Source organism: Schistocerca gregaria, chromosome 4 (assembly GCF_023897955.1).
Source record: "Schistocerca gregaria isolate iqSchGreg1 chromosome 4, iqSchGreg1.2, whole genome shotgun sequence".
NCBI lineage: Eukaryota > Metazoa > Arthropoda > Insecta > Orthoptera > Acrididae > Schistocerca > Schistocerca gregaria.
Genome location: NC_064923.1, coordinates 308,798,015 through 308,824,315, shown reverse-complemented (window position 1 = coordinate 308,824,315; position 26,301 = coordinate 308,798,015). Strand labels below are relative to the sequence as shown.

The following is a 26,301-nucleotide window of genomic DNA, read 5'->3' as shown; positions in this document are numbered from 1 at the left end:
ATCACATGATATAAGTCTGGGTTGACTTCATCCATACATTGTAGAAATAAATCTACAGATTACAACACCAAGGAAAATACTCTTGATGAGTGTTAGAAGAGACATCAATTTAAAAAACAAATGCATATTTTCTGAATTATAAGCTTTCATCTGTGAAATGCAAAGAATTATGTAGCTCATTTGTGAGGGCAGATAAATATTTACATTGTAACTGTAGAGTAATAATTAATTAAATTAACAGTGTGGATTGCTTCTTAATGTCCCAAACCCATCATTTCTTGACATATCTTTGTCTCTTTAGCTGACTCTACACCATGATTGGCATTTGTGGCAAATTAAAATGCTGCTGTGGACTTGGCACACTGACGGGCAAAGGAAGAGAATGAGATACAGTGGGAAAATTTGGACCAGGAATACGAAATAAGAGAGGGGAATGGCCAATTAGCTTCTGCAAAGAAAAACCTCAGTACTAGTGGGTAACACATTATTGGAAAATCACAAAAGGAGATGTTATATATGGACCTTATATTTGAATAGAGATAGATGTTGGCTGGACTACGTTATGATACAAAAATGGTTTAGGAACTGTCTGAAGGATACCAAAGCTTACCCAAGAGCAGACATATGCTCAGACCACAACCTCACAGTGGGAGAAATACAAATGAAGTTGGAAAAAGTGTGGAGGGTTAAAGCAAAAGAAAGATTAAATTTGGAGATACTCAAGGAAGTAAGTAAAGCTTCACAGTTGGAAGAGAAGTTTATGGAAAAATGGGAGAGAGCTAGAAAGGAAGAATGTGTGAATGATAAATGAATAAAAATGAAGGAAGGATCCACAGACTCTGCCAAAGAAGTACTAGGAATTAAAGCATCAAATAGCATCAGGAAATAATGGGTAATGGAAAATATGTTTAAAAAGATGGAATAAAGCAGCAAGCAGAAAATGTGGAAAATTAAGAAGGTAAAAAGAGATACAAGAAACTGAATAATGAATTAAGAAGAGAAACTGACAAAGGAAGTTTAAGGAAATAGAGAAAATGGAGAGAGAAGGAAAGTATGAAATTATGAACAGTTTTTGAAAGGAAAAGAAGAAAGACTAACAAGGGAGCAGAAGGAGTGGCTGGTACATTAGCTGAAGAATCATGGGAGGTTCTGAGCAGATGGCAAGAATATATAGAATGTCTGTATAAGATGGATCAAATACCAAGTGAAGTCAAGCTTGAAGAGGAGGAATGTGTGCAGGAAAATGGAAAGGGGTCCATCATCTTGGAAGTAGAAGTAGAAAAGGCATTGAGGGAGTATGTTGAATTGATAACTTGCTAACAGAAGTATTGAAGAGTTTGAGAACCAGGAGGAAGAATGAAATAGTCTACTTCTGTAATGAGATATACAACGAAAGGAATGGCCTGATGACTTTCCTGCACCAGTAATGATACCAACTGAGAAAAAGACAAATACTGCAGAAGAAAGCTGTTACGGTAATTACAGGCTCATCGTATAAGGCACACTGTAAACCTACGTTTACTGAGCAAAAAATTATGACACTAATAGACAGACACACACACACACACACACACACACACACACACACACACATATAGACTTACCAAGCAGGAAAGCGCCGGTAGATAGGCACAATGAATAAAACACACAAACACACACACAGAATTTCGAGCTTTCGCAACCGGCGATTGCTTCATCAGGAAAGAGGAAAGGAAAAGGAAATATGAAAGGATGTGAGTTTTAAGGGAGAGGGTAAGGAGTCATTCCAATCCCGGGAGCGGAAAGACTTACCTTAGGGAGAAAAAAGGATAGGTATATTCTCGCTCACACACACACACACACACACACACAAATATTTCATATTTCAAATATGTCTGCTTGTGTCTGTGTATGTATGGATGGATGTGTGTGTGTGTGTGTGTGTGCGCGCGCGCGCGCGAGTATATACCTATCCTTTTTTCCCCCTAAGGTAAGTCTTTCCGCTCCTGGGATTGGAATGACTCCTTACCCTCTCCCTTAAAACCCACATCCTTTCATCTTTCCTTTTCCTTCCCTCTTTCCTGACGAAACAGCCGCCAGTTGCGAAAGCTCGAAATTCTGTGTGTGTGTTTGTGTGTTTTATTCATTTTGCCTATCTACCGGCGCTTTCCCGCTTGGTAAGTCTTGGAATCTTTGTTTTTAATATATTTTTCCCATGTGGAAGTTTCTTTCTATTTTAAAAACAAAGAAGATGTGACTTACCAAACGAAAGCTCTGGCGGGTCGATAGACACACAAACAAACACAAACATACACACAAAATTCAAGCTTTTGCAACCAACGGTTGCTTCATCAGGAAAGAGGGAAGGAGAGGGAAAGACGAAAGGATGTGGGTTTTAAGGGAGAGGGTAAGGAGTCATTCCAATCCCGGGAGTGGAAAGACTTACCTTAGGGGGAAAAAAGGACAGGCACACACACACACACACACACACACACACACACACACACACACACACACACCTCCATCCGCACATACACAGTCTGTGTATATATATACAGGGTGTTTCAAAAATGACCGGTATATTTGAAACGGCAATAAAAACTAAACGAGCAGTGATAGAAATACACCGTTTGTTGCAAATGCTTGGGACAACAGTACATTTTCAGGCGGACAAACTTTCGAAATTACAGTAGTTACAATTTTCAACAACAGATGGCGCTGCAAGTGATGTGAAAGATATAGAAGACAACGCAGTCTGTGGGTGCGCCATTCTGTGCGTCGTCTTTCTGCTCTAAGCGTGTGCTGTTCACAACGTGCAAGTGTGCTGCTGACAACATGGTTTATTCCTTAGAACAGAGGATTTTTCTGGTGTTGGAATGCCACCGCCTAGAACACAGTGTTGTTGCAACAAGACGAAGTTTACAACGGAGGTTTAATGTAACCAAAGGACCGAAAAGCAATACAATAAAGGATCTGTTTGTAAAATTTCAACAGACTGGGAACGTGACGGATGAACGTGCTGGAAAGGTAGGGCAACCGCGTGCGGCAACCACAGAGGGCAACGCGCAGCTAGTGCAGCAGGTGATCCAACCGCGGCCTCGGGTTTCCGTTCGCCGTGTTGCAGCTGTGGTCCAAATGACGGCAACGTCCACGTATCATCTCATGCGCCAGAGTTTACACCTCTATCCATACAAAATTCAAACGCGGCAACCCCTGAGCGCCGCTACCATTGCTGCACGAGAGACATTCGCTAACGATATAGTGCACAGGATTGATGACGGCGATATGCATGTGGGCAGCATTTGGTTTACTGACGAAGCTTATTTTTACCTGGACGGCTTCGTCAAAAACAGAACTGGTGCATATGGGGAACCGAAAAGCCCCATGTTGCAGTCCCATCGTCCCTGCATCCTCAAAAAGTACTGGTCTGGGCCGCCATTTCTTCCAAAGGAATCATTGGCCCATTTTTCAGATCCGAAACGATTACTGCATCACGCTATCTGGACATTCTTCGTGAATTTGTGGTGGTACAAACTGCCTTAGAGAACATTGCGAACACCTCGTGGTTTATGCAAGATGGTGCCCGGCCATATCGCACAGCCGACGTCTTTAATTTCCTGAATGAATATTTCGATGATCGTGTGATTGCTTTGGGCTATCCGAAACATACAGGAGGTGGCATGGATTGGCCTCCCTATTCGCCAGACATGAACCCCTGTGACTTCTTTCTGTGGAGTCACTTGAAAGACCAGGTGTACCGCCAGAATCCAGAAACAATTGAACAGATGAAGCAGTACATCTCATCTGCATGTGAAGCCATTCCGCCAGACACGTTGTCAAAGGTTTCGGGTAATTTCATTCAGAGACTACGCCATATTATTGCTACGCATGGTGGATATGTGGAAAATATCCTACTACAGATTTTCCCAGACTGCAGCGCCATCTGTTGTTGACAATTGTAACTACTGTAATTTCGAAAGTTTGTCTGCCTGAAAATGTACTGTTGTTCCAAGCATATTGCAACAAACGGTGTATTTCTATCGCTGCTCGTTTAGTTTGTATTGCCGTTTCAAATATACCGGTCATTTTTTAAACACCCTGTATATATACATGAAAAAGAAGCTACCCAAAGCTAAACACAGAGAAAATATACATTGCTACAACACTAGGATGAATAGATGTATTTATACTCCATCCCATAGACTCTCAAAATCACTGAACAGTTATGAAATAATGGGGCACAAATTATTTAATAAACTTGCACTAGCTGTACAAGATTTACCAGAGCAACCATTCAAACAAGCAATGTATAACTGGTTTGTTGCCCACCCATTCTATGACATAAAGGATTTTATCAATTGTAAAATAATACTGTAGTAACAAACCAATTACTCTTTTGCAACAGGAATTATATTCTGTTATAAGTATGACTTTGTAGGATTTCATCAATTGTAATATTACACTATAATAACAAACCTATTGTTCTATTGCAACATGAATTATATTGTATTATATGTATGACTTTGTCTATTGCCTTAGTTATTCTATTCTATTCTCAATTATAACTTCTCAAAAAAAATTTCTATCTTATGTCTTCATGTTTTCTTGTGTTAGATACATCATTCCATGATTTTGTCAACCATCCCTGTATGAGTGAGATCAAGGAAAGATCAGTTTTCATACATATTGATGTGCCAGGACATGAAGACAATGCGCCCAATCTACCAGAAGGGTGAGGAACGAGGCTAATTATTTTAAGTATTATGTGTGAAATATTGTTTTCCATCACATTCTGTTGCATCAGAATTCTTGAAATCTTCTTGTTTTAACAAAAACAGTTTCAGGTCATCATTTTTTTTATGGTGGTGATGTGAAGAGTAGTAACTCATTCATTTATAAATGTTATTTTTTACTATGAAATTTTCAGTTGAAAATTGGTGATCAAATTTTTAATGTATTTTTTACTTCAGGTTTCAGTTTCCGTCACTCCAGCAATTGGGAGAGGATCTTGTCACTGTACTTGACTTCTTACATGTCAAATATGTCATTGGTCTTGGAGAAGGTGCAGGTGCTAATGTGCTTGCAAGATTTGGGCTGGCCTACCCAGCAAGAGCATTGGGACTCATTCTAATTAACTGCACAGGAAGTGCTGCATCTGTGCTTGACAACTTCAAGAATAAGGTAGCACTGCCTGTAACAATAATATTGCTTTAATTAGAGTAAATTAGTTTTCTCACTTTATTGCTTCTACATACAGACTAAAATTAAACTGAAAATGACTGAAAAAGAAATTGCAGTGGCAACTGGTACCAACATTACTTTAGATGGCTGCTGAAACTAATTTTTTTATCAAGGCTATGGCTGTAGGCTGCTTTTCCACCCTTCTCTGATTTAATTTATGCTCCTTATTTACCAAATTTGAGAGATGTTAGAGTCTGGACTTTCTTGATCTCCATTATAAATCAACAACCTACTACTGACTCCAAAAATTATATTGTCCACATTTTATAATGTTTATGTTAACTCCTAAAATTGTTCAAAATAATAATTTGTTTAGGAGTGTAAGTAATGGATAAAGTAATAATAATGTGTGTTCTCTAAAATTTCTAGCCTGTTTCTCACTGTATGTCACTATCTTTTCCAAGATACTACACCTATTTCAACTTAAGAAACTCTTCTTCTTTACTTACAAATCAGTGGGAAATACAGGATGGCACATTCAACACCAGCAGTGTCATGTCAGGTTCTTTTATGACAGAGAATGTGGATATTTGAGAGAGTGTAGTGTACATGAAAGTTCAGCTAAATATCATACTTTTATATGTGCCGTTTTGCCCCTTAACGCATCTACAATTTGATAAGTAGTAACCTATACTTGTTGTGTATTGTTATTTCCTTTTACAAATTGTTCGTTGTTGCTGTTATTTAATTATTTCTTTAGTTTTACATGAAATAAATGAAAGGCAGCCACTCACCTGAAGTATCCTGATATGTAGTGCATAGACACATGTAACAGAACACAATATTAAGTTGCTTTTGAGCCCTGGTACTTGTTCTGGTAGAAAGTACATAAATTCACACACACAGAGACCCAGTTGCACACTACCACAGCTGCAGTACATGACAGTTAGACAAGAAGTTTTAAGAAGTATCACCTTGTATTTCCTCAAAAAACCACACTTCATATTTAAATAAAATAGAAAGAAACTTCCAATTGGAAAAAATATATTAAAAACAAAGATTCCAAGACTTACCAAGCAGGAAAGCGCTGGTAGACAGGCACAATAAAATAACACACAAACACACACACAAAATTACGAGCTTTCGCAACCGGCGGTTGTTTCCTCAGGAAAGCGGGAAGGAAAAGGAAAAATGAAAGGATGTGGGTTTTAAGGGAGAGGGTAAGGAGTCATTCCAGTCCTGGGAGTGGAAAGACTTACCTTACGGGGAAAAAAGGATAGGTATATTCTTGGTTACCCAAGTCTGCCAACCCAAAGTTTGGTACAGATTTATTGATGACATCTTCATGATCTGGACTCACAGTGAAGAACAACTCCAGAATTTCCTCTCCAACCTCAACTCCTTTGGTTCCATCAGATTCACCTGCACCTACTCCAAATCCCATGCCACTTTTCTTGACGTTGACCTCCATCTATCCAATGGCCAGCTTCACACATCCGTCCACATCAAACCCACCAACAAGCAACAGTACCTCCATTATGACAGCTGCCACCCATTCCATATCAAACGGTCCCTTCCCTACAGCCTAAGCCTTCGTGGCAAACGAATCTGCTCCAGTCCTGAATCCCTGAACCATTACGCCAACAACCTGAAAACAGCTTTCGCATCCCGCAACTACCCTCCCGACCTGGTACAGAAGCAAATAACCAGAGCCACTTCCTCATCCCCTCAAACCCAGAACCTCTCACAGAAGAACCCCAAAAGTGCCCCACTTGTGACAGGATACTTCCCGGGACTGGATCAGACTCTGAATGTGGCTCTCCAGCAGGGATACAACTTCCTAAAATCCTGCCCCGAAATGAGATCCATCCTTCATGAAATCCTCCCCACTCCACCAAGAGTATCTTTCCGCCGTCCACCTAACCTTCGTAACCTCTTGGTTCATCCCTATGAAATCCCCAAACCATCTTCCCTACCCTCTGGCTCCTACCCTTGTAACTGCCCCCGGTGTAAAACCTGTCCTATGCACCCTCCCACCACCACCTACTCCAGTCCTGTAATCGGAAGGTGTACACAATCAAAGGCAGAGCCACGTGTGAAAGCACCCACGTGATTTACCAACTGGCCTGCCTACACTGTGACGCTTTCTATGTGATAATGACCAGCAACAAACTGTCCGTTCGCATGAATGGACACAGGCAGACAGTGGTTTGTTGGTAATGAGGATCACCCTGTGGCTAAACATGCCTTGGTGCACGGCCAGCACATCTTGGCACAGTGTTACGCCGTCTGGGTTATCTGGATACTTCCCACCAACACCAACCTATCTGAACTCCGGAGATGGAAACTTGCCCTTCAATATATCCTCTCTTCTCATTATCCACCAGGCCTCAATCTCCGCTAATTTCAAGTTGCCGCCACTCATACCTCACCTGTCATTCAACATCATCTTTGCCTCTGCACTTCCGCCTCGACTGACATCTCTGCCCAAACTCTTTGCCTTTAAATATGTCTGCTTGTGTCGGTATATGTATGGATGGATGGATGTGTGTGTGTGTGTGTGTGTGTGTGTGTGTGTGTGTGTGTGTGTGTGTGTGTGTGTGTGCGCGCGCGAGTATATACCTATCCTTTTTTCCCCCTAAGGTAAGTATTTCCACTCCCGGGACTGGAATGACTCCTTACCCTCTCCCTTAAAACCCACATCCTTTCATCTTTCCTTTTCCTTCCCTCTTTCCTGACGAAGCAACCGCCGGTTGAGAAAGCTCGTAATTTTGTGTGTGTGTGTTTTTTTATTGTGCCTGTCTACCGGCACTTTCCCGCTTGGTAAGTCTTGGAATCTTTGTTTTTAATACACTTCATATTTACTTTGATCAAACCACACATGGGTTGGAAAAAAAATTTCAGTTCAACAAGTTGGTGTTGAAGAACTAGCAGTAACTATAATGAAGCTATGTTCTTATGTGTACAGAATTACATCTTCCCCAAAATTAGAACAGAAAACAATGCAGTGACATTCTGTGTTTAAAATGTTTTGCTTTCTGAGGATAATAATTTTTGAATTTTTCTTTGCAGTTTGTCAATTGGAAGGGGGATGCTGGAGTGAGTCAGTCTGCTGAAGAGTATCTGATATTCCACAAATTTGGACATGTAAGTCTGCCTTCGCTGTTTTGAGATTTAGACATCTCCAAAATTTTGGGGCAGTTGTATTGAACTTTATTTTTTCTATATGAATGTTTTATAATTTAATTGTTGCAAGTTGGTTACCTGACATTACCTTCTTATATATTTACCCTAATTTATTAAAAAGGAAAAGGAATCACATTTATGTATGTGATACATGTCTGTAATTTTAAAATGTAAGTATAGTCAGCTTCTTTTTCTTGTGCCTCTCTCCTGCATCAGTGCAGGGCTACCATGGTTAAGTAATGGATCGGGCATGGTTAATTTAAAGGGTGGCCAGACAGGCTTCCTGTTGCCATCCCATTATCTCCCCAGAATAGAATATTTGTACCCCATCTTTCTGTGTGTAGTATTATTCTCCCAAAAGTAAGCAAAAGTTTTCTAAGTGTTTGCAAATCACATAACCGAGGCAAGCCTTGGGTACTAGTCAGGTATTCATCTAGTGGGATGTACGAAACCACCTAAAGTCCACATCCAGTCTGGCTGGCACACTGACCCTTAATGTTACTCTGCCATGTGGATATGATCCAGGGCCAGTGCACCTCCAGTTGTGGAAGTTGTGGTTTAATATGTACGGCTGTCCAGGAGTGTTTAACACATAAGTATAGTACACAAATAATAAATTTAGTTTTTTAAAAAAACTTGTAATGAAGTGATTACAAATGGTATTTTTAACTTCCCGTCAAGGAACAAGAACAAATAAATTGTTGGGTTTACCCAACCTCCAGCAAGCAATATAAAAACATTGTGAACTCAAATCTACTCCTCAGTACTAAACAGACTGCCGCTCTACCTTTTGCTCATGACAAGAAACCAGCTCTCAATGAAAACTGCAATCTCTTAAAGCTAAAATTGTATAAACCCTTTCGTTTTCTTTTAGCACAGTTGCTTCAATGATGTTACATAATAACTTTATTACACAACCTTCTGCCATTGAAAAAGTTTCGCAGTTTTGGCTTCCATTATGAAAGTATTGAAGATCCCCTGTAAGCAAAAGATCATGTGCTGTAAATTGAGTCAGATCTCTCAGGTTAGGTTTTTATAGAAGGTGCTGCAGGATACTATTCATTTCTAAAAACTGCCATGAAGAGACTGCAAAGTTCTAGTCAACTAACCTAAAAATGATGAATTTGACTATAAAATTGGCACCTTGTGTGTAATTTTAGATGTTACACCCTTTCCACCTTTGTTCTCACCCCTAGGGGTGTCTTAACTAAACAAATTTTGTTCTCGTTAAGAGGTTATATGTTTACCAAGATTCAGTAAAATGGCTTCAAGAAGTCCAAAGTTTCAGTATGTACTGCTAAATCCACTCATGTCTTACCCCACTATCTCTTTTTTGTACATATGTGTACCAAAGTACAAATGTCAAATGCATGGTAGAATATAATTTTAAGATGGTCAGTCTGAAAGTAGCAGACCCTGATATTATTACAATCATAGCAACAGCAGGAGGGTGTCTGTCACATTCATCTTCAAGACAGAAAAAGAAAAGAGGAGTAACTGTAAGAGAATAGTCCTTCAGTAAGTAAATTCATAGGAAAGGCAAAATTTACATGAAAGGAAAACTATGAAAACAATAGTGTGAGTTTATATTTCCAAAAAAATTACAGAATTCTAGTCTGACATGATTGTCACTATGCCTTTATGTATTCATTCATGTTAGAAGTATTACTCTTGCATTATCTTCTGAAACAAAACTTTTTATGTGAACAATTACCTCTTTGACAGTCTGCCTCACTGTTCAGTTGCACTAGTGTCCAAGAGATTAGGTGGAGTGACAGATATCATGTATCACTTCCACTCTATTTCAGATGTTAACCTAGCAAATTATTGACACCACAGCAATATAACCAAGAAATTTCTCATTACCACTTTGCTTCATTGCTTGAGTGCTTTAAGACTCACATATAAATCATGACAATGCGTAGCTTTACAAAAAATGCAAGTCTCTCAATTATTGTTAAGATCTTAATAAGCTATGTTGGACCTTAAAGTCCCTAATTGTCTGTTGTTCATCAGAAATGTTTCACTCTAGAGAAAAAATTAACAATGGCAAGTGCCTAATAAGAGAAAAGAGGAGCATAAGTTGCAGTTGCTGTCAAATGATATTCCTTAGACGCACAGGGGCAGTGTAATTTTCCAGTATCATATCATATCTTATCTTGTTACAGTGTGCTGGTGAGGTTTATTTCCTTTCATGTGTGTTTTTTCTGTTCTTATGTTCTTACACTCACCACATGTTTTCTGCTTCTTGGTGCTGTGGCATATTTTTTAAAGTATGCAAATTTTCTTAAAAATGAGTGTCCATAAAGGAATTAATACCTTAATGGATACTTACCCTAATGGGGCATGCCCCACCTCTCTCATTCAATCATTTAGCTCTTCCGATGAGTAGTTGAAACAGTTTTCAAAAATGTAGAATTAAATTGCACCTAAGATATATGACACAGTAATTAAGAAAACTGTAGAAAATTGGACAAATGTGCATAAAAGGAAGAAACATTAATTAAAACAAGAAGAAACATGGCTTGCATTACTGCAGTTAATTCTATTAATTATCATTGTTCTAAATTATATACTGAAAAATGAGGTAACAGAAATTTACAATGAATCAGAAGAGAGCCCTCCAGTATTTTCATGTTATACCTGTATTGAGAAAACAAGAAGAAGTGAGAAAAAATTTAATGAATGGAAGGAAAGAGCAGAGTATTTAGGTTTCACCAAGAGAAAATATAGGGTTTGGACAAAAATATGGAAACACTACAAGAACATAAACACTGATATTACCCAAGTGCACAGGTTGTGTTGTAGCATTTGACAATGAACAGCAGCTGTGCAATGTTCTTAATACATTTTAAGTATCAGTCACGGTCTGAACAGTGTTCTGAGTGCATTGTGTTGCAGCTAATGGAATTCGAACATGGGCAAATTGTTGCTTGTATGGTGCGGCTTCCGTAATGAAGGGAGCCAATCTGTTTGGTGCTTTAAAGGTACCATATCAAAAATTTATACTGCATACAGGGAAAGCAGGAGGACATCATCCATTAAGTCACAACATGGACAGAAGTGTGTGTTGAGTTGTCGTGATGAATGCTCATTGAAAAGCTGCAAAAGTCACTTTAGAACTAAATGTCATACTCACAAATTTTATCAGCACCATAACAAAATGAAGGTAACTCTATGGGCAGTGAACTGCAGGATGAGCTGGAATGACACAAATGCCTATATCAGCAAAATATGGTAATGAAGCCATAAAGTGTGACTATGGAGCAATAGAACAATGGAAATAAGTTAGTTGGTTGGATGAATCTTGTTTCACACTGGTCAACTTTATGTCCCAAGAGTGAAACATGTGGGGAGTTGGGGGGAGAGGGGGATTCAGTGATGCGGGCAGATATATCATGGTGTGTCAAGCCCCATGGTTACTTTGCAAGGTCACATTACTGCCAAGGATTATCTGACCGCTTTGGTTGATCAGGTCCATCCCATAGTACAGTATCTCTTCCCCAATGCTATGTTCCACAAGGATGGGGCCCCTGTTCACACATAACTTGTTTTGTGAGCAGATGGAGGTATTATTGCATCTCCATTGGCCACCACAGCCACCTGATCTTAATATTACTGAACCTTTGTAGTCTACTTTGGAGAAAAGGATGTGTGACTGCTATCCACCCCCATCATTGTTACCTGAACTTGCCACTATTTTGCAGGGGAAATGATATGAAATTCACCTGAAAACCATATAGGACCTGTATTTATCCATTCTGAGATGACTGGCAGCTGTTTTGAATGCCAGTAGGTTTCCTTCGCCATATTAGGCATGGTTGTGTGTTGGTTTTTGTAGTGTTTCCAAATTTATGTATAGCCCCTGTATGTCAAAATGACCAAGCAAAGAAAGTTGAAAAACTCATCTATTATGATTGAAAGTGAAACATTATAACCCTACATCAAAACTTGATCTTGTGTCAGTCAGTGATCTCTTCATTGTGGCTCTCTTATTTTCTGTCTGTTGCCATTTCTTTCTATAAATTTCTTAAAATATCAGTTGGTGATCATTTCTTGTATTAATAAATTAATTTATGTTTGTGATTAGTGGTTCTTATAAACTTTTTTCTTGCATTTCATCCAATGTTTATTTATTATTTTCATTTTCTGATTTTTCAGTTATCATTTCCCCTCAACTCTTAGCTGCCGCCTTTAATGCCAATGTATTAACAGACTCCATTCTTATTTTTTGGCTAAAATCCTTCTGTTCCACTTCATGCACATACTTTCCTTATTTCTAACTTTACTGTACATTGTTTTATGCAGTCTTCCAAAGGTTCATAAGAAACTGAGTGTACTCAAAATTAGCTGATATTCAGTCCAGACTAAATGCTGGTGCCTTTCGTACACATTTCAATACAATTTTTTTGCAGCATTTCTTATTATGTTCATTTCAGATGACCTTTCTCCTAATATCATACAGAAATATCATTTCAATTTTGAACTGTCTCATGCAAATTCTGGAGTTATTATGTGCAATGTCTTTCTGATATATAATTATGTGGTTTTTATAATGAAAATAACTTATCATGTGGAAGGAAATTTTTTTTCCATGCATGTGTTTGTAAAGAATATTCACAACAAAGTTGACGTACCTGTGTTTTGTAATCCGCATGCAGATATGACATAGCATGTGAATCTATCTCTGTATTGGAATGTTTCTTTCAACATACTTCACTGCACACAATATTCTGAACAAATTACTGAGTGTAGGGATCCCAAGTATTTAGCATGTATAATATTAGCAAAGACACTGTACAATCTGCTTGTAAACACCATTTTTTATTTTCTATGTGTAAGCGAGAGTTTTCTGTCATTGAAAACTATTATGTATCTTGTGAAATTTATGAAACCCACAATGAATAGTGTCTACACATAATAAACATTGATGAAATGTTCCAAAATTCTTCTCGGAGAATGATCACAGTTTTAGCGACAATAATTTATAAAGTACACTTCATTCCTAAGCATTCTGTGTACATATATTTTTCTGTTTGCATCATTTAAAAGAATGCAGCTGTGTGGTATATGTGTTGTGATTCAATGTAATAATTATGAATAACATTTTCTGCCATTACAGTTGATTCTTACATAAATAACTGCAACAATTTTTATAATTCAAGATACAGTAATTACATACAGAGCTACACCCATGGCAGTTTAACTTGAGTGTTACATCTTATAATAGCCTACACAAAATGTTAGTATAATAAAACTCTTGTCACAACAAGGAATATTTATTATATTTCTTTAATCCTTATGCATTTCAGCATTAAGACATTTGCAAAGGAACAAAATCATACTCATACAAAGTATCGCACTGAAGCTAATCACATGAAACATAAGTGCAAATTGCAGTTATGCACTTTCCTTTCAAAACAATAATTTGTATCAATAGGATTTTGATGAATAAACAGACAGTCTTGGTTGCAGGGATATAACACTTATTTGTTTATCAATGACATGTTTTGTATGATTCAGGCATCTTCAGATGAGCTGATATTAGTGGGATACCAAGCATACAGAATGCCCCAACAAATGATTTCAGTTGTCAAATATTCAGAAACATTCCACTGGGTCTTTGTTGAAGCATGCATCATAATCTAATGAATGCAAAACAGGATCAGGCCTAAATAGATCTGTCACCATGCAAACATGTTTGAGGTTTTGTTGCTCATAGCTGGTCTATGCCCATGCATTCTTAAAATGCCATTTCATCCTTAATGTTATACTCATATAGCCTAGGAAAATTAATAGCATAAGTATCAAAAGATGTATTCCCACAAATGGAGACTTAAATATAAATACACTGAATCCTGATGCTACCTGTAACATTTTCTCAAGTGTCGCTCAAACTTCCAATTTAGTGTAAGTGGTAAATAGTGAAACAAGAATAACAGAACAGTCAGTGGCAGCTATTGATCATGTGTTAACAGCTTTAGATATAGAAAACTGTAGTGTGGATGTAATTATCCAACCACTTCTTTCAGACTGTAAATATAGCCTCAGATCCATTAAAAACAGCCAATGTAATCCAGCTTTCTCACACTTCTATAAATGGTACAGGTAAACATACAAGAAAGTGCTGCTTGTAGCATATACAAACCTCATAATTCCATACTAATACACACTGACAAAAACAAAAACAAAGCAGTGTGGAAAGTCATAATGCAGGAAACAGGAACTAGAAAGAAGAATAAATGAAACATAAAAAATCAGACAGAGGGGCCATAATAAAAGATCCAAGATTTGAAACACTATATAAATAACTACTTCAACAGTATAGGAACAAAATTACAAGAAAAAATTCAAACAGCCCCTTCTGTCAAAAAGCTAAACAAATGTGTACTGCATTCAATGGTATTATTGCCCACAACAAAGGAGGAAGTCTGTGAAGCAATTCACAGACTGAGAAACAAAATTTCAGCAGGTTTGTATGAAGTTACCAACTTGTATGATAAGGGACTGTATAGAGAGCCTATCATCACCATTAATTGACATTAAAAATCAATCTATCAGATAGGGTTGCTTTCCTTACTATAAAATATGCTAAATTACTGCCTCTCTTCAAAAACGATGACACTGAAAATACAGAAAATTATAGGCTATTCTCACTACTATCTTGCTTCGGAAAAATAATAGAAACTGTATAAAGGAATACCTATGAACTATTTAAATAAATACATCCTTGTTTCCAATGACCAGTTTCGTTTCCAATCAGGGAAAACCACTGAATTAACAGCAGCATATCTATCAGCTCATGTCCTAGATGCATTAGGTGAAGGGAATTGTACAACAGGTATATTCCTCAATGTAACTAAGGCTTTCAACACAATTGACCACAAATACTGTTAAATAAGCTAGATGAACTGGGAGTAAGGGTGGTGGTGAAAAAATGGTTTCTGTCATATCTAGAAAATAAGAGTGCAGTCAACTGAAATTACAAGTGGCTCCAAATGTATTGAAAAACATAGTTGTGCTCCTAAATATATGAATGTAATGATAGTATAGTGTGTATGTCCAGTACTGTTTCTACTTTGTGTAAATGATTTCTCACAAAGTATCAAGCATGGACACAATATATTGTTTGCAGATGACTCTAATGTACTGATCACAGACAAATGATTAGAAGTACCATGAGAGAAAGAACAAGAAATGCTTAGCAGCATATGTGAATGTGCAATAAACAGTAAAATCACTCTTAATATAAAGAAAACAAGCACTATGAACTTCTACATAAACAAAAAGACAGATTACAACAACCTGAAAGTAAATAATGAAGTTACACAATGTGTGGAAAGCACAAAATTTATGGGAATGCATGTTGACTGTTAATAAAGGTGGAAAGAACACATAAAAATACTTAGCAATAGAATCTCTACAGCATGCTATGTGCTCAAAATTCTCACATCAGTATGTGTTATTTCATGTATGAGATCAGTGTATTTTGTTTGAATTTGTTTTGTTATTAGCTATGGCATAATTTTTTGGGGAGTTAATAAGAAAAATATTCAAGCTGTATTCTGACTGCAAAAAAGAGCAATACATATAATGACCAAAGGTGGAAATATAGCTCACTGCCTCAAACTATTTAAAATGCTTGAATTGTTAACTGTACCTTTGAATATATTTTTTGGAGTGTTAGGTATCATTAAAAAATATTGACCACTATGTTACGAATTGCTTAGTATGTGATTATAAAACCTGAAACTACTACATTATGTATCCGGACAGGAAAAATTAAGTTAAAACTCAGCATAGTTTTTTTTACAATGCCACCATATTATATAACAAATTACCACAGCATATAAAAGACATAGATACTACCTGTTCTTTCAAAACAAAGCTTAAAGATTATTTTCAAAGTAAAAGTTTTTACACAGTAATGGAGTATCTAAATTAAAACAAGTTACCTATTATAAGAAGTGCTGTTTATAATGTATATACAGAAGTAATAATTAGCTAAGACTATAACAAAAACCAAATGTGATTAGATTTTTAAAAAATCATTGCCAGTTATTTTATAAGAAATTAATTTTAAGTCACAAAAATTTCAGTGTTTTGCATGATGAAATTCATACAACATAAATTGTTTCACAGATTAATAAAGCAATCAATAAATCAATCAGTAATGGGGTTCCATGTAGAAGTATCATGATTCACAATACTGTCAATTTTTTAAAGAAAATTTTATCTTTGCAAGAACTACAGCATTTCTCAGGAGACGCTCTTGTCACTGTACATGATTTCCTTTCATTTAATATTTGTCTTTTCAGTCATAGGGTTTATAACTTATTAGTGCATTTTTCATATTTTTATTTGCTTCAAAACCATATTACAGCTTTAATTCTTAAAAACAAACACATATTGCTACAGGCTTTCAATAATTTTTATTTTTGAGCCAAATGTTAGAAAACAGCCATACTCATGTATTTTGATAAATTAAAATAACATAAAGGAAAAGATGAGTGAGAATAGCAGTATGCACAGGTAGAGAAAGTTATAAACAAACCTAATCAGTGGTGAAAGGAGATTTACTTTCTAAACAGCAAATTTTGCAACAGCTTATGGCAATAAACAAAATTCAATGGTAAATGTAAAATGGTTTTTGAATATATATCACTAAATTATTATTATTGATTACCTTATAGTTTGTCTGTATTTATTTAGTTTATAGACGAATTATTTTATTAGTTGTTGTGTTTATTCCACTAGTTACAAAAATGCACATATATTAAATCATGAGAATGATTTGAACATTGTATGTTACATATTTCAATTAATTTTCTTTTTTCCTTTCATGTTATTCTACAACTAACTCTACAGCTAATGTCTGAGGTAATGACAAACAAATGTTATGCACAAATTAGTTCTTGGCACCTGTAGATGCTGAATTAGAAGGCCATGATGTCATTATGTTATGTATAGTTTTACTGTTTAGATGCCTTTGTTTGAGACAAGTTGTTACATGTACAGTAGAATTTGAGAAACAACTTGCAACAGTGCACTGCCTTTATGATAGAACATATAGGTATCTTGTATTGGTAATGCTTGCAATAGTGCGTATGTCTGTACATGTTATCTACTGCATTAAATTTTTAGATAGGGTAGAGTTATCACTTTGCACATTTGACCCAATTTTTTGATGTCCTTATTCTTATAATCTTTATAGCATTATATTACAATACCCCTAAAATATTTTATTTATTCAGTGCTTTTTGTTGAGGTCATTCAGTTCCTGAAAGATTAAAAGATAACCATATGTCAGTTTTTAGTTTAAGCTTGTGTTTCTGCATCATGCTGCTTTCTTATTTTCAGCAATTGGTTAATGAAACAAACCCAGACAAGGAAAAAGTTATGCAAGAATTTCAAGCTCGTCTGCGAGGGACCATCAATAACAAAAATCTGAAGCTCTACGTAAATGCATTTTTGGGGTTAGTATGCATTGTATATTCAAATATATTGCTAGTTATTTAATAGATCAGACACTACCCCTTACATTATCATGTTATTGTTGGTATCTTAAAGTAGCTGTATGCTTTAATTTTAGTCCCTAAAAATAATGGGATCTTGTAATTGGTATGAAAATCACGAAAAAGGGGAGGGGGGGGGGGGGAGGGGACTGTTTCAGATAACAATTTCTTCTGTTTAGTCATGAACATCTAATATCTACTACAGTATTTTGTACTGCAAATACAGTACAAATTTTTGAAAAGTTTTGCAGGTCAAAGGAATTCAAAACCTATTTGTAGTCTATGTTTATGTTCTTTATGTAAGTTACATTACATTTTTAGGATTACAGTATCTAATATATGGTATACTGTACTTAATAGTTTGTAGAATATAAATTAAAAATTAAAAAAACTCAGTAATTTTTGTTCCCGGTTTTATTGAGTAACACTGTCACACCATTGTTTCGTTAGAAGGATGTCAGCCAGTGTTGACTCATAGGAATGTTTAACAGATTTTAGGGCATCCTATAATAACAACACATGTACTGTAATTTCTGTGTTATACTATAACTAATAGGTTTTTTAGAGATGTATTCTTCATATTGGCTTACCTCTAATGCTCGAAAACCATCTTTGGCTGTCACTCTTGTCCTCCATGCCATCTACTTCAGGCTCTTCAGTCATGTCAGCATTTGACTGCAACACTTTTCTACAGTTTCTCGGTCCATGATTTTTGTTGTATCATCTGCGACAATGCATTCATCCACCTCACAAATATCCAAATCTTCACATCTTCGAATTCTTTGTACCATATCTGTCAAGTTTCCAGAATTTTCTGACTGATCTTTTTCAAACCCATCATACATTTTCTACAGCCCTTTCAAAGAGTTTCTGCTTTCATTATCCCAGGCTTGTGCACACCAATAAACTACATGTTTCATATTCACTATATTTAGTGCATCATTCATACTTTTATTTTGCATGTCATTACTTTGCAGGATGGTTCTTAAGAATATCCCATGGCAGTACCGTTTAAATGTCATTATTATGCCCTGATCATGTGACTGAAATAGATTGGTAATGCTTGGGGGAAGGAAATGCACAATATCACCACTTTTAACATGGAAGGAAGTGTAGGCATATTGTCAGTTAATAAGATGTCTTTTTAGGCAGATCTTTTTCAGTTCAAATGTAGACCATTCAGCAAAGAGTTCACAAGACATCCAGGAACATTTCTGTGCTGTATAAAAAATGGTAGCACTTTCTGAGCAACATCCTTCAAGGCTCGAAGGTTTATCAACTTCCTGGTACACAATGGAGGAATTCTGAATGTGCCAGAAGCATTTATCATTCTTTTTTCAGTTTGTGTCCTATTGTAAATGTTCTTTTGAGGAGGGTATGGGCAACATCTTGAAAATAAGTCCCATTTCATTGCCACAATCTAGCCATTAGTATAGCCCTGAATGTAATCTTCAAACTCTAAAACATAAATTGTGTCTGGGTCTTCAGATAATTTTTCTCCACACACATTCAATTTCCCAATGCTGTATCTGTTTTTACACCTGTGTAACCACCCACAGCATGAAGGAAAATCTATTTCCTTCTCTCATAACAACTTGTATAAGATTTTAACTATTTCTCACGAAATCAGGCCATCAAAGGCATGCCTTTTTCTAATTGTTGGGTAAACCAAAGATAAAGAGCTTCATCTCCATTCCCAAAGTCAGGTATTTCAAGTGTATTTGTATGAGGATTGTTCACAGCCTGTTCTAGAAATTCAGATTTCAACTTTATTCATTCTGAAATGGCAGAAACGCAACTCCATAAATAGCCACCAGTTTTCAGTAAACTTTCATTTCCATCATCATTGATAACACTAATTTATCAGCAAAAATAATCACAACATGCTTCTGCTTAAGTTCGATAGCAGAAAAATTGACACACAGTGGGAAGAAACAAACACTGAAAGGCACTGTTGTTGGCAGTGTAGCTTTATTTAGACTGGCGAGTTGGTGGTGAAGCAACTCAAGGTCAGGCAGTCACCTTTTCCTGCTACATGCAGTTCAGCACATTCTCGTCTCTTCCAACCCACCCCCTCCCCATCCTCTCCAGAGGTGTTTCAGATAATCCGGGTTGTGGTTGTCCTATGTTCAGTTAACTAGGGTTTTACTGTAAACTCAAAACCTTAAACTGATTTCCTATTATAATTTCTGGCACTAATTTTATTTCATACTGTTTTTCTTTCATGGAGCAAATGAGTATGCAGACTCTACAAACTGATACTGACTACATAATTATGGTATCAGTTACTTAAAATGAGAGCTATTAAAATTACAACTTAGTTTAATACCTAGAACAGAAACTTTAGGATCATCATTAAACAAGGACGAATGGGTAACAAAATTAATGGAGGCAATATGCTCCCAGTAATAAATTATTTTGGACATGTTTAGTGTAAAAATTTTGTTTAAATTAAACAGGTGTAAGTCTATTTTAGGCATAAATGACAAACAGTACAATTTCGAAACTTTGTGAACTGTGAGTCAAAACCTTAATGTATATCCTGATATTTATTTAGTGAAATATTTTTAGGATGTTTTAGAAATTTTTATAAATATTTTCTTCAGTATCTGTAATGTAATATTAAAATTGCTAATTTTACAGAAAACTTGACCTTAGAAAGCCGGTGATTGTAAAATAACTTGCCAAGTAAATGTGGCTGTGAGTAAAGAAATGCCAGCCATGTTCCACTACTATGCTTAGAAACATAAACTATACTTAATTCTGTTTAACTGCTTTAACTACATATTAGGTGCTATTTTAAGTTACTACTGCTTGACAGCCTTGATTAGTTTATGCCCTATACTACTGTGACTATGAACTCAGAACTGTGCATCACGTGATTCGCATAAAATGTGGACACAGTTACCAGTATAACAAGTGGCTGCAATTATTCACATGTTCATTAATTGTAAAAATTATCACACTGACAAACAGAAACTCCATTAAGACATGTACTTTTTATTTCATTATTGTGAACAGATACCTGAAACATAAGAGGTCTGCCGTATGGATTATCCTACATGCAACTGTACCTAAAAGTGGCATGATAAGAGTAAGCATGCATTGTTTGTTGAAATACCACTCCTTTCCTACGTAAATGCTATCATCATGTATAATTGATCCTTTCCCCTCTATTTCCACACTATTTTGTATCTTTTCTATGACTACTGCTTTGTTTGTGTTTTTAGAGCAGGATGCCTTGATTTTGAGTATCTTCTAGGTTACATCCATTTTTATCTTATATCTTATGATAATTAATTACATCATTCTCTCTCTCTTGTCACACACACACATACACACACACACACACACACAGGAAAGTCAGAGAGAGAGAGCGGGGGAGGGGGCATGGGGAGAGGACATTATGAATCTATAATTTTCACTCACAAGAAGAATAAATATCCTAACTATATGATAGTCAGATCTTCAAATATGAAGAGTTCTTAGTATCAGGAGCCAAAGAAATTTTTGTGCTGAGTTATTCCATATTGTAACTAGAAAATACTCTTCCATGTTTAAATTATTTCTTTTCTTTACAGACAATACTCATTGGATAATTATAGGTGTTTTATGTGGTACTCCATTTGAATTCTGGTGATTCTTGCTTGTACTGGTATTGTAGAATGGCAGGCAAATGCACTTACTTAAAATAATATGAGACTCATCCACAAAGTAAGTTCCATTTTTATTCCTATCCGGGGCAGTCTATGATCACAGTTCTGAGCATACATGGCAGTTGCTCTGACTCAAGGAGAAGACATGTATGCCATTTTCAGATTGCTGCTGCTGACGTGTCCTTTGTAGTGCTTCTTTATAATGACAGCCATAATTGAAAATGCTGTCATGTGTGAAATCAGATCTGTGATTTGTTTTTTAAATGCTAAGAAAGTTAAACCAAAGCAAATTCATCAGCAAATCTGCAAGGTTTATGGGCAAAATGCTGTGAGTGATTCAATGGTTAGAAGGTGGGTCAGACTGTTCAATGAAGGACGTGATCAAGTGCATGATGAGGAGTGAAGTGGATGCCTGTCTGTGGTTACTGATGAACTGGTTCACACAATTGAAGAGAAGATTAAGCACAGCCACAAGTTTACACTTAGTTCCCTTCCTATGGAAGTTCCGCAACTCTCATGATCACTAATTCATGAAATTGTTACAGAAAAATTGAAATTTCGAAAACTTTGCTCATGTTGGGTACCCAAAATTCTTACTGAACAACACAAAAAACAATGGATTGCAGTGCACTTCAGTTTTTGACATGCTACAATGAAGAAGTTGATGGTTTTCTTTCTCGGATAGTCATGGCGGATGAAACTTGTGTATCGCATGACACCCCTGAAACAAAACGGCAATCAGTGGAATGGAGGCACACTTCATCCCCAATGAAGGTTAAGCCTAAGCAAATCTTAACACCTCGAAAAGTCATGTGCACCATTTTTTGGGACAGAAAAGAGGCATTTTTCTGATTGATTTCTTACCATGAGGTCAAACAATCAATGCTCATGGTTACTGCAAGACCATTAAGAAATTGTGCTGCACAATACAGAACATGCACCAAGGATTACTGTCAAAAGGTGTTGCTTTTTTCCACAGTAATGCCTGACCTCACACGGTGAATGTGACCAAACAACTGTTCTAGGAATTTCACTGGGACCCGTTTGATCATGCTCAGTACAGCCCGGACCTCGCTCCTAGTGACCTTTCATCTCTTCTTACACCTAAAGTCTATCCTTGGTGGTCAACACTTCAACGATGATGATGAGCTGAAAGAACATTACCACATGGTTGAATACACAGGCGGCAAACTTTTATGAAGAAGACATACAAAAACTTGTACCATGCTATGACAAGTGCCTACAAAATTTCAGAAGCTTTGTAGAAAAGTAGTTTAACAGTTGTAGATTCTTTTACAATAAATATTTTTTCTGTATGGAACTTATTTTGTGGGCATACCTTGTATGACAGAATAACGTAAGAGAAAGCAAACTGAGAAAAAATGGTTTCCAAGTTTTAGTATCTTATTCCCAAGTTTTTATATGTCATCATTCTTGTGAAGATATTGTTGCTGGCTTCAAAAACCCAACTTACTAAAAGTTCTTGCTGACAGTTTTCCTGTTTTTCATTTTCTTTCTGAGTGTATTGTGTATTTTTTCCTCCTGTACTCTACCTAACGTACCTTCTAGCAAATTTCCCATCCTTGTCATACTTCAAATAGATTTTACATTGTTGGACAAATTGCATCTCATCAAATTGATACCTATTTCAGGCGCAAAGACCTACCTTTGAAAAACTGCCAAACAGATGTTTTGCTTATCACAGGCATGTTAAGCTCTTATGCTTCAGTTGTTGAGAAACTACACAGAGACCTTGACAAAGCAAAAGCCACACTTCTTAAAGTGGAAAGAGCTGGAGATGTTCTACTGGAAGCTGTAAGTCATATCTTTAATTACATAATCACATTAATTAATTTAAAAAAATATGAAAAGTAATTGTGAGTAATTTTCTTACAATATATCCACAAAAATTTGATATGAAATTGTGATCACTGCATTTTACGTTTTCTGCTTGCTATTTATTTAAGGTAATTAATGGTGTATTACTTTGAAGAAGAAGAAAATAGAGTTTAAAAAAAGGAAAATGAGAAACAAATAACTGAGACTTACCAACTATATTTGCATAATTTAAGAAAAATACATATTTGCAACAACATAGATAAAATGTATAATGTATTCCAACTATCAAATGGGGAAAGTTACAAACATTATTGATGGCAAACCATCACAGGAGTGTGCTACTGAAACTTCCTGATAGGGTTCGGGACGTTGTTCAGATGAGGTATTGAGGTAAGGTCACAACTGGAATCAGTAAAATCATAGAAATACGTGGGTGTAACAATCTGTAGGAATATGAAATAGAATTATCATAGAGGCTCAGGCATAGGTAGATCAGCTGGCAGACTTTGTTGATCAGTGGGATATTGGGAAAATACAGTCAGCCTACATGTGAGATTGCTTACAAAACATTTGTGCAACCCATCCTAAACTACTGCCCAAGTGTGTGGAACTCGTACCAAACAGTACTAATGAAGAATATTGAACACAAACATAAGTATGCATCCCAGATCAGTAAGAAATATTGAAGTATTGGCCGAACAGGCGATTTGTAAGTTATCTGATTTGTCAGTGGACTTCATTTTCTGAGGATTCTTCCAATGAATCTCAAGTATGGCATTTGCCTTATCTTCAAATAATTTTCTGTGGGTGTTCCACTTCAGATCACTCTGTACACAAACTCCTCGATATTTTATGGAAGTAACTATTTTCTACATTATTGTTCTACATCATACGATAATGGGACTTTCTATGTATACACAATGTATTACATTTGTTTATTTAAGTGTGAATTACTACTCCCTAATCCAAATGTCAGTCCCTTGCAGAACTTACTGCATTTCACCACAGTTCTCCAGCATCATCCACAACAGTATCATCCACAAAAAGCCACATGGAACTTGTAAAATTATCCACTAGGTCATTTATATATGTTGTGAAAAGTAACAGTCCTGTAACACTTCCTTTGGTATGCCCGACTATATTTTTATGTCAGAGGACTTCTCTCCATTGAGAATGACATGCTGCGATCTGTTTGCTAGAAAGTTTTCAGTACAGTTACACAGTTGGTTTAATACTCAGTATGCTCATTTTTTCTTTGTTATGCAGCAGTGTGGAACTGCATCAGATGGCTTCTGGAAGTCAAAGAATATGCATCTACCTGTGTGCCTGTATCTACTGCTTTCTGGGTCTCGTAGTTGAACAAAGCAAGCTGGGTTTGACATACAGTTGTTTTTGAAGCCCATGTTGATTCCTACAGAGGAAGTTTTGGACTCCATAAATGTCATAATCAGCAAGCATAAAACAAGCTCAAAAATTCTGTAGCAGACTGACATCAGAGATATAAGCATATAGTTCTGTGTGTCTGTTCATCAATCTTTCTTGAAAATGAGAATGACCTGTCCTTTTTTCCAATCATCAGAAATGCTTTGCTACTGCAGAGACTGCTGCTATAAGAGGCGCAAGCTCTATCACATACTTTATGTAGAATCAGACTGGTATCACTTCAGGTCCAGTAACTTTTTCTCTGTCGAGCTTTTCTGTTCTGATGTTACATTTCAATATGGCTCTTTACTAACAGCCTTTTATGGTTTCTCAGTTTCTCCATGAAACCATCTGTTGGATCAAGCAAATTAGTGACCATTTGTGCTGCTATTCTATGTATGTGTTCAATCTCCTTTTGTTTGTCCTGTTTGGTATGAGCCCTGCACACTTGAGCAGTATTCTAGTATGGGTCGCACAAATGTTTTGTAAGCAATCTCCTTTGTTGGCTGGTCACTATCTCAGTATCCTTCTGATGAACAACATCTGGCAGCTGCTTTACCTTTGACTGAGCCTATATGATCATTCTATTTCATATCCCTACAAACTGCTACACCCAGGTTTTTCTATGATTAAATTGATTCCAGTTGTGAATTACTGATACTGCAGTCATAACATACTACATTTTTGCATTTTATGAAGTGCACAGTTTTAAATTTCTGAATCTTTAAAGCAAATTGCCAAGCTTCTCACCAATTTTATATATTTTCAAGATCTGGCTGAATATTTCACATGATATTTCATTTGTAGATAACTCAATCATGAGTGACAGTCTTGAAGTTAGTATTGATACCTTCTGCCAAGTCATTAATATACAATGTGAACAACAAGGGTCCCAACAAACTTCCCTGTGGCATGCCTTAAATTATTTTACACATTTGAAGATTCTGTATTCAATATAACATGCTACATCATCCCTACCAACCAATATTCAATCCAGTCACAAATTTTATTTGATGCCCTGTACAATCATACAGTATTTCCATTAATAAGTGTTGACATGATACTGAGTGACTTGCTATTCAGAAGACAAGAAATATTGCATCTACCTGAGTGCCTTGATCCTTGGCTGTCAGAATGTCACATGAGAAAAGGTTTCATATAAGTTTCTGGAATTCATTTTGGTTGGCATGGAGGAGGTCATTTTGTTGTAGACATCTCATCACAGATGATGAGACCTGGTTTGCCCAGTGTCATCCACAGTAAAGATGGCAATTGCTGAAATGTTCACTTTGGCTCACAATGTTTATTAATATAAACAGCTTTTGTAATAAGCAAATAACAAATTAATCCATGAAACAGGCAGTGACAGTTTTTGGAGAAATATTCATTGGAGTCACAATAGCAACCATTCAATGCTATAGACTAGAAGGATGAGGTCCCAGCAAGAGTAGCCAGATAATATGTATTTCATAAGAAAGTTCTGTATAGGTAAGAGGTGTTGGAACCAAATGCACTAAGAACAC

At 36.4% G+C, this 26,301-nt stretch overlaps 1 protein-coding gene across 3 annotated transcripts in view; it reads left to right on the top strand.

Annotated features, from left to right (window-relative positions):
- Positions 1 to 26,301, top strand: part of LOC126267000 (uncharacterized protein ZK1073.1) — a 556,825-nt gene that overhangs the window by 525,467 nt on the left and 5,057 nt on the right. For all 3 annotated transcript variants that reach the window (XM_049971758.1, XM_049971759.1, XM_049971760.1), the window contains exons 4-8: positions 4,594 to 4,711; positions 4,950 to 5,160; positions 8,233 to 8,307; positions 17,707 to 17,822; positions 23,170 to 23,332. In XM_049971758.1, the coding sequence (XP_049827715.1) occupies positions 4,594 to 4,711; positions 4,950 to 5,160; positions 8,233 to 8,307; positions 17,707 to 17,822; positions 23,170 to 23,332 (683 nt within the window). The remainder of the gene's footprint in view (positions 1 to 4,593; positions 4,712 to 4,949; positions 5,161 to 8,232; positions 8,308 to 17,706; positions 17,823 to 23,169; positions 23,333 to 26,301) is intronic.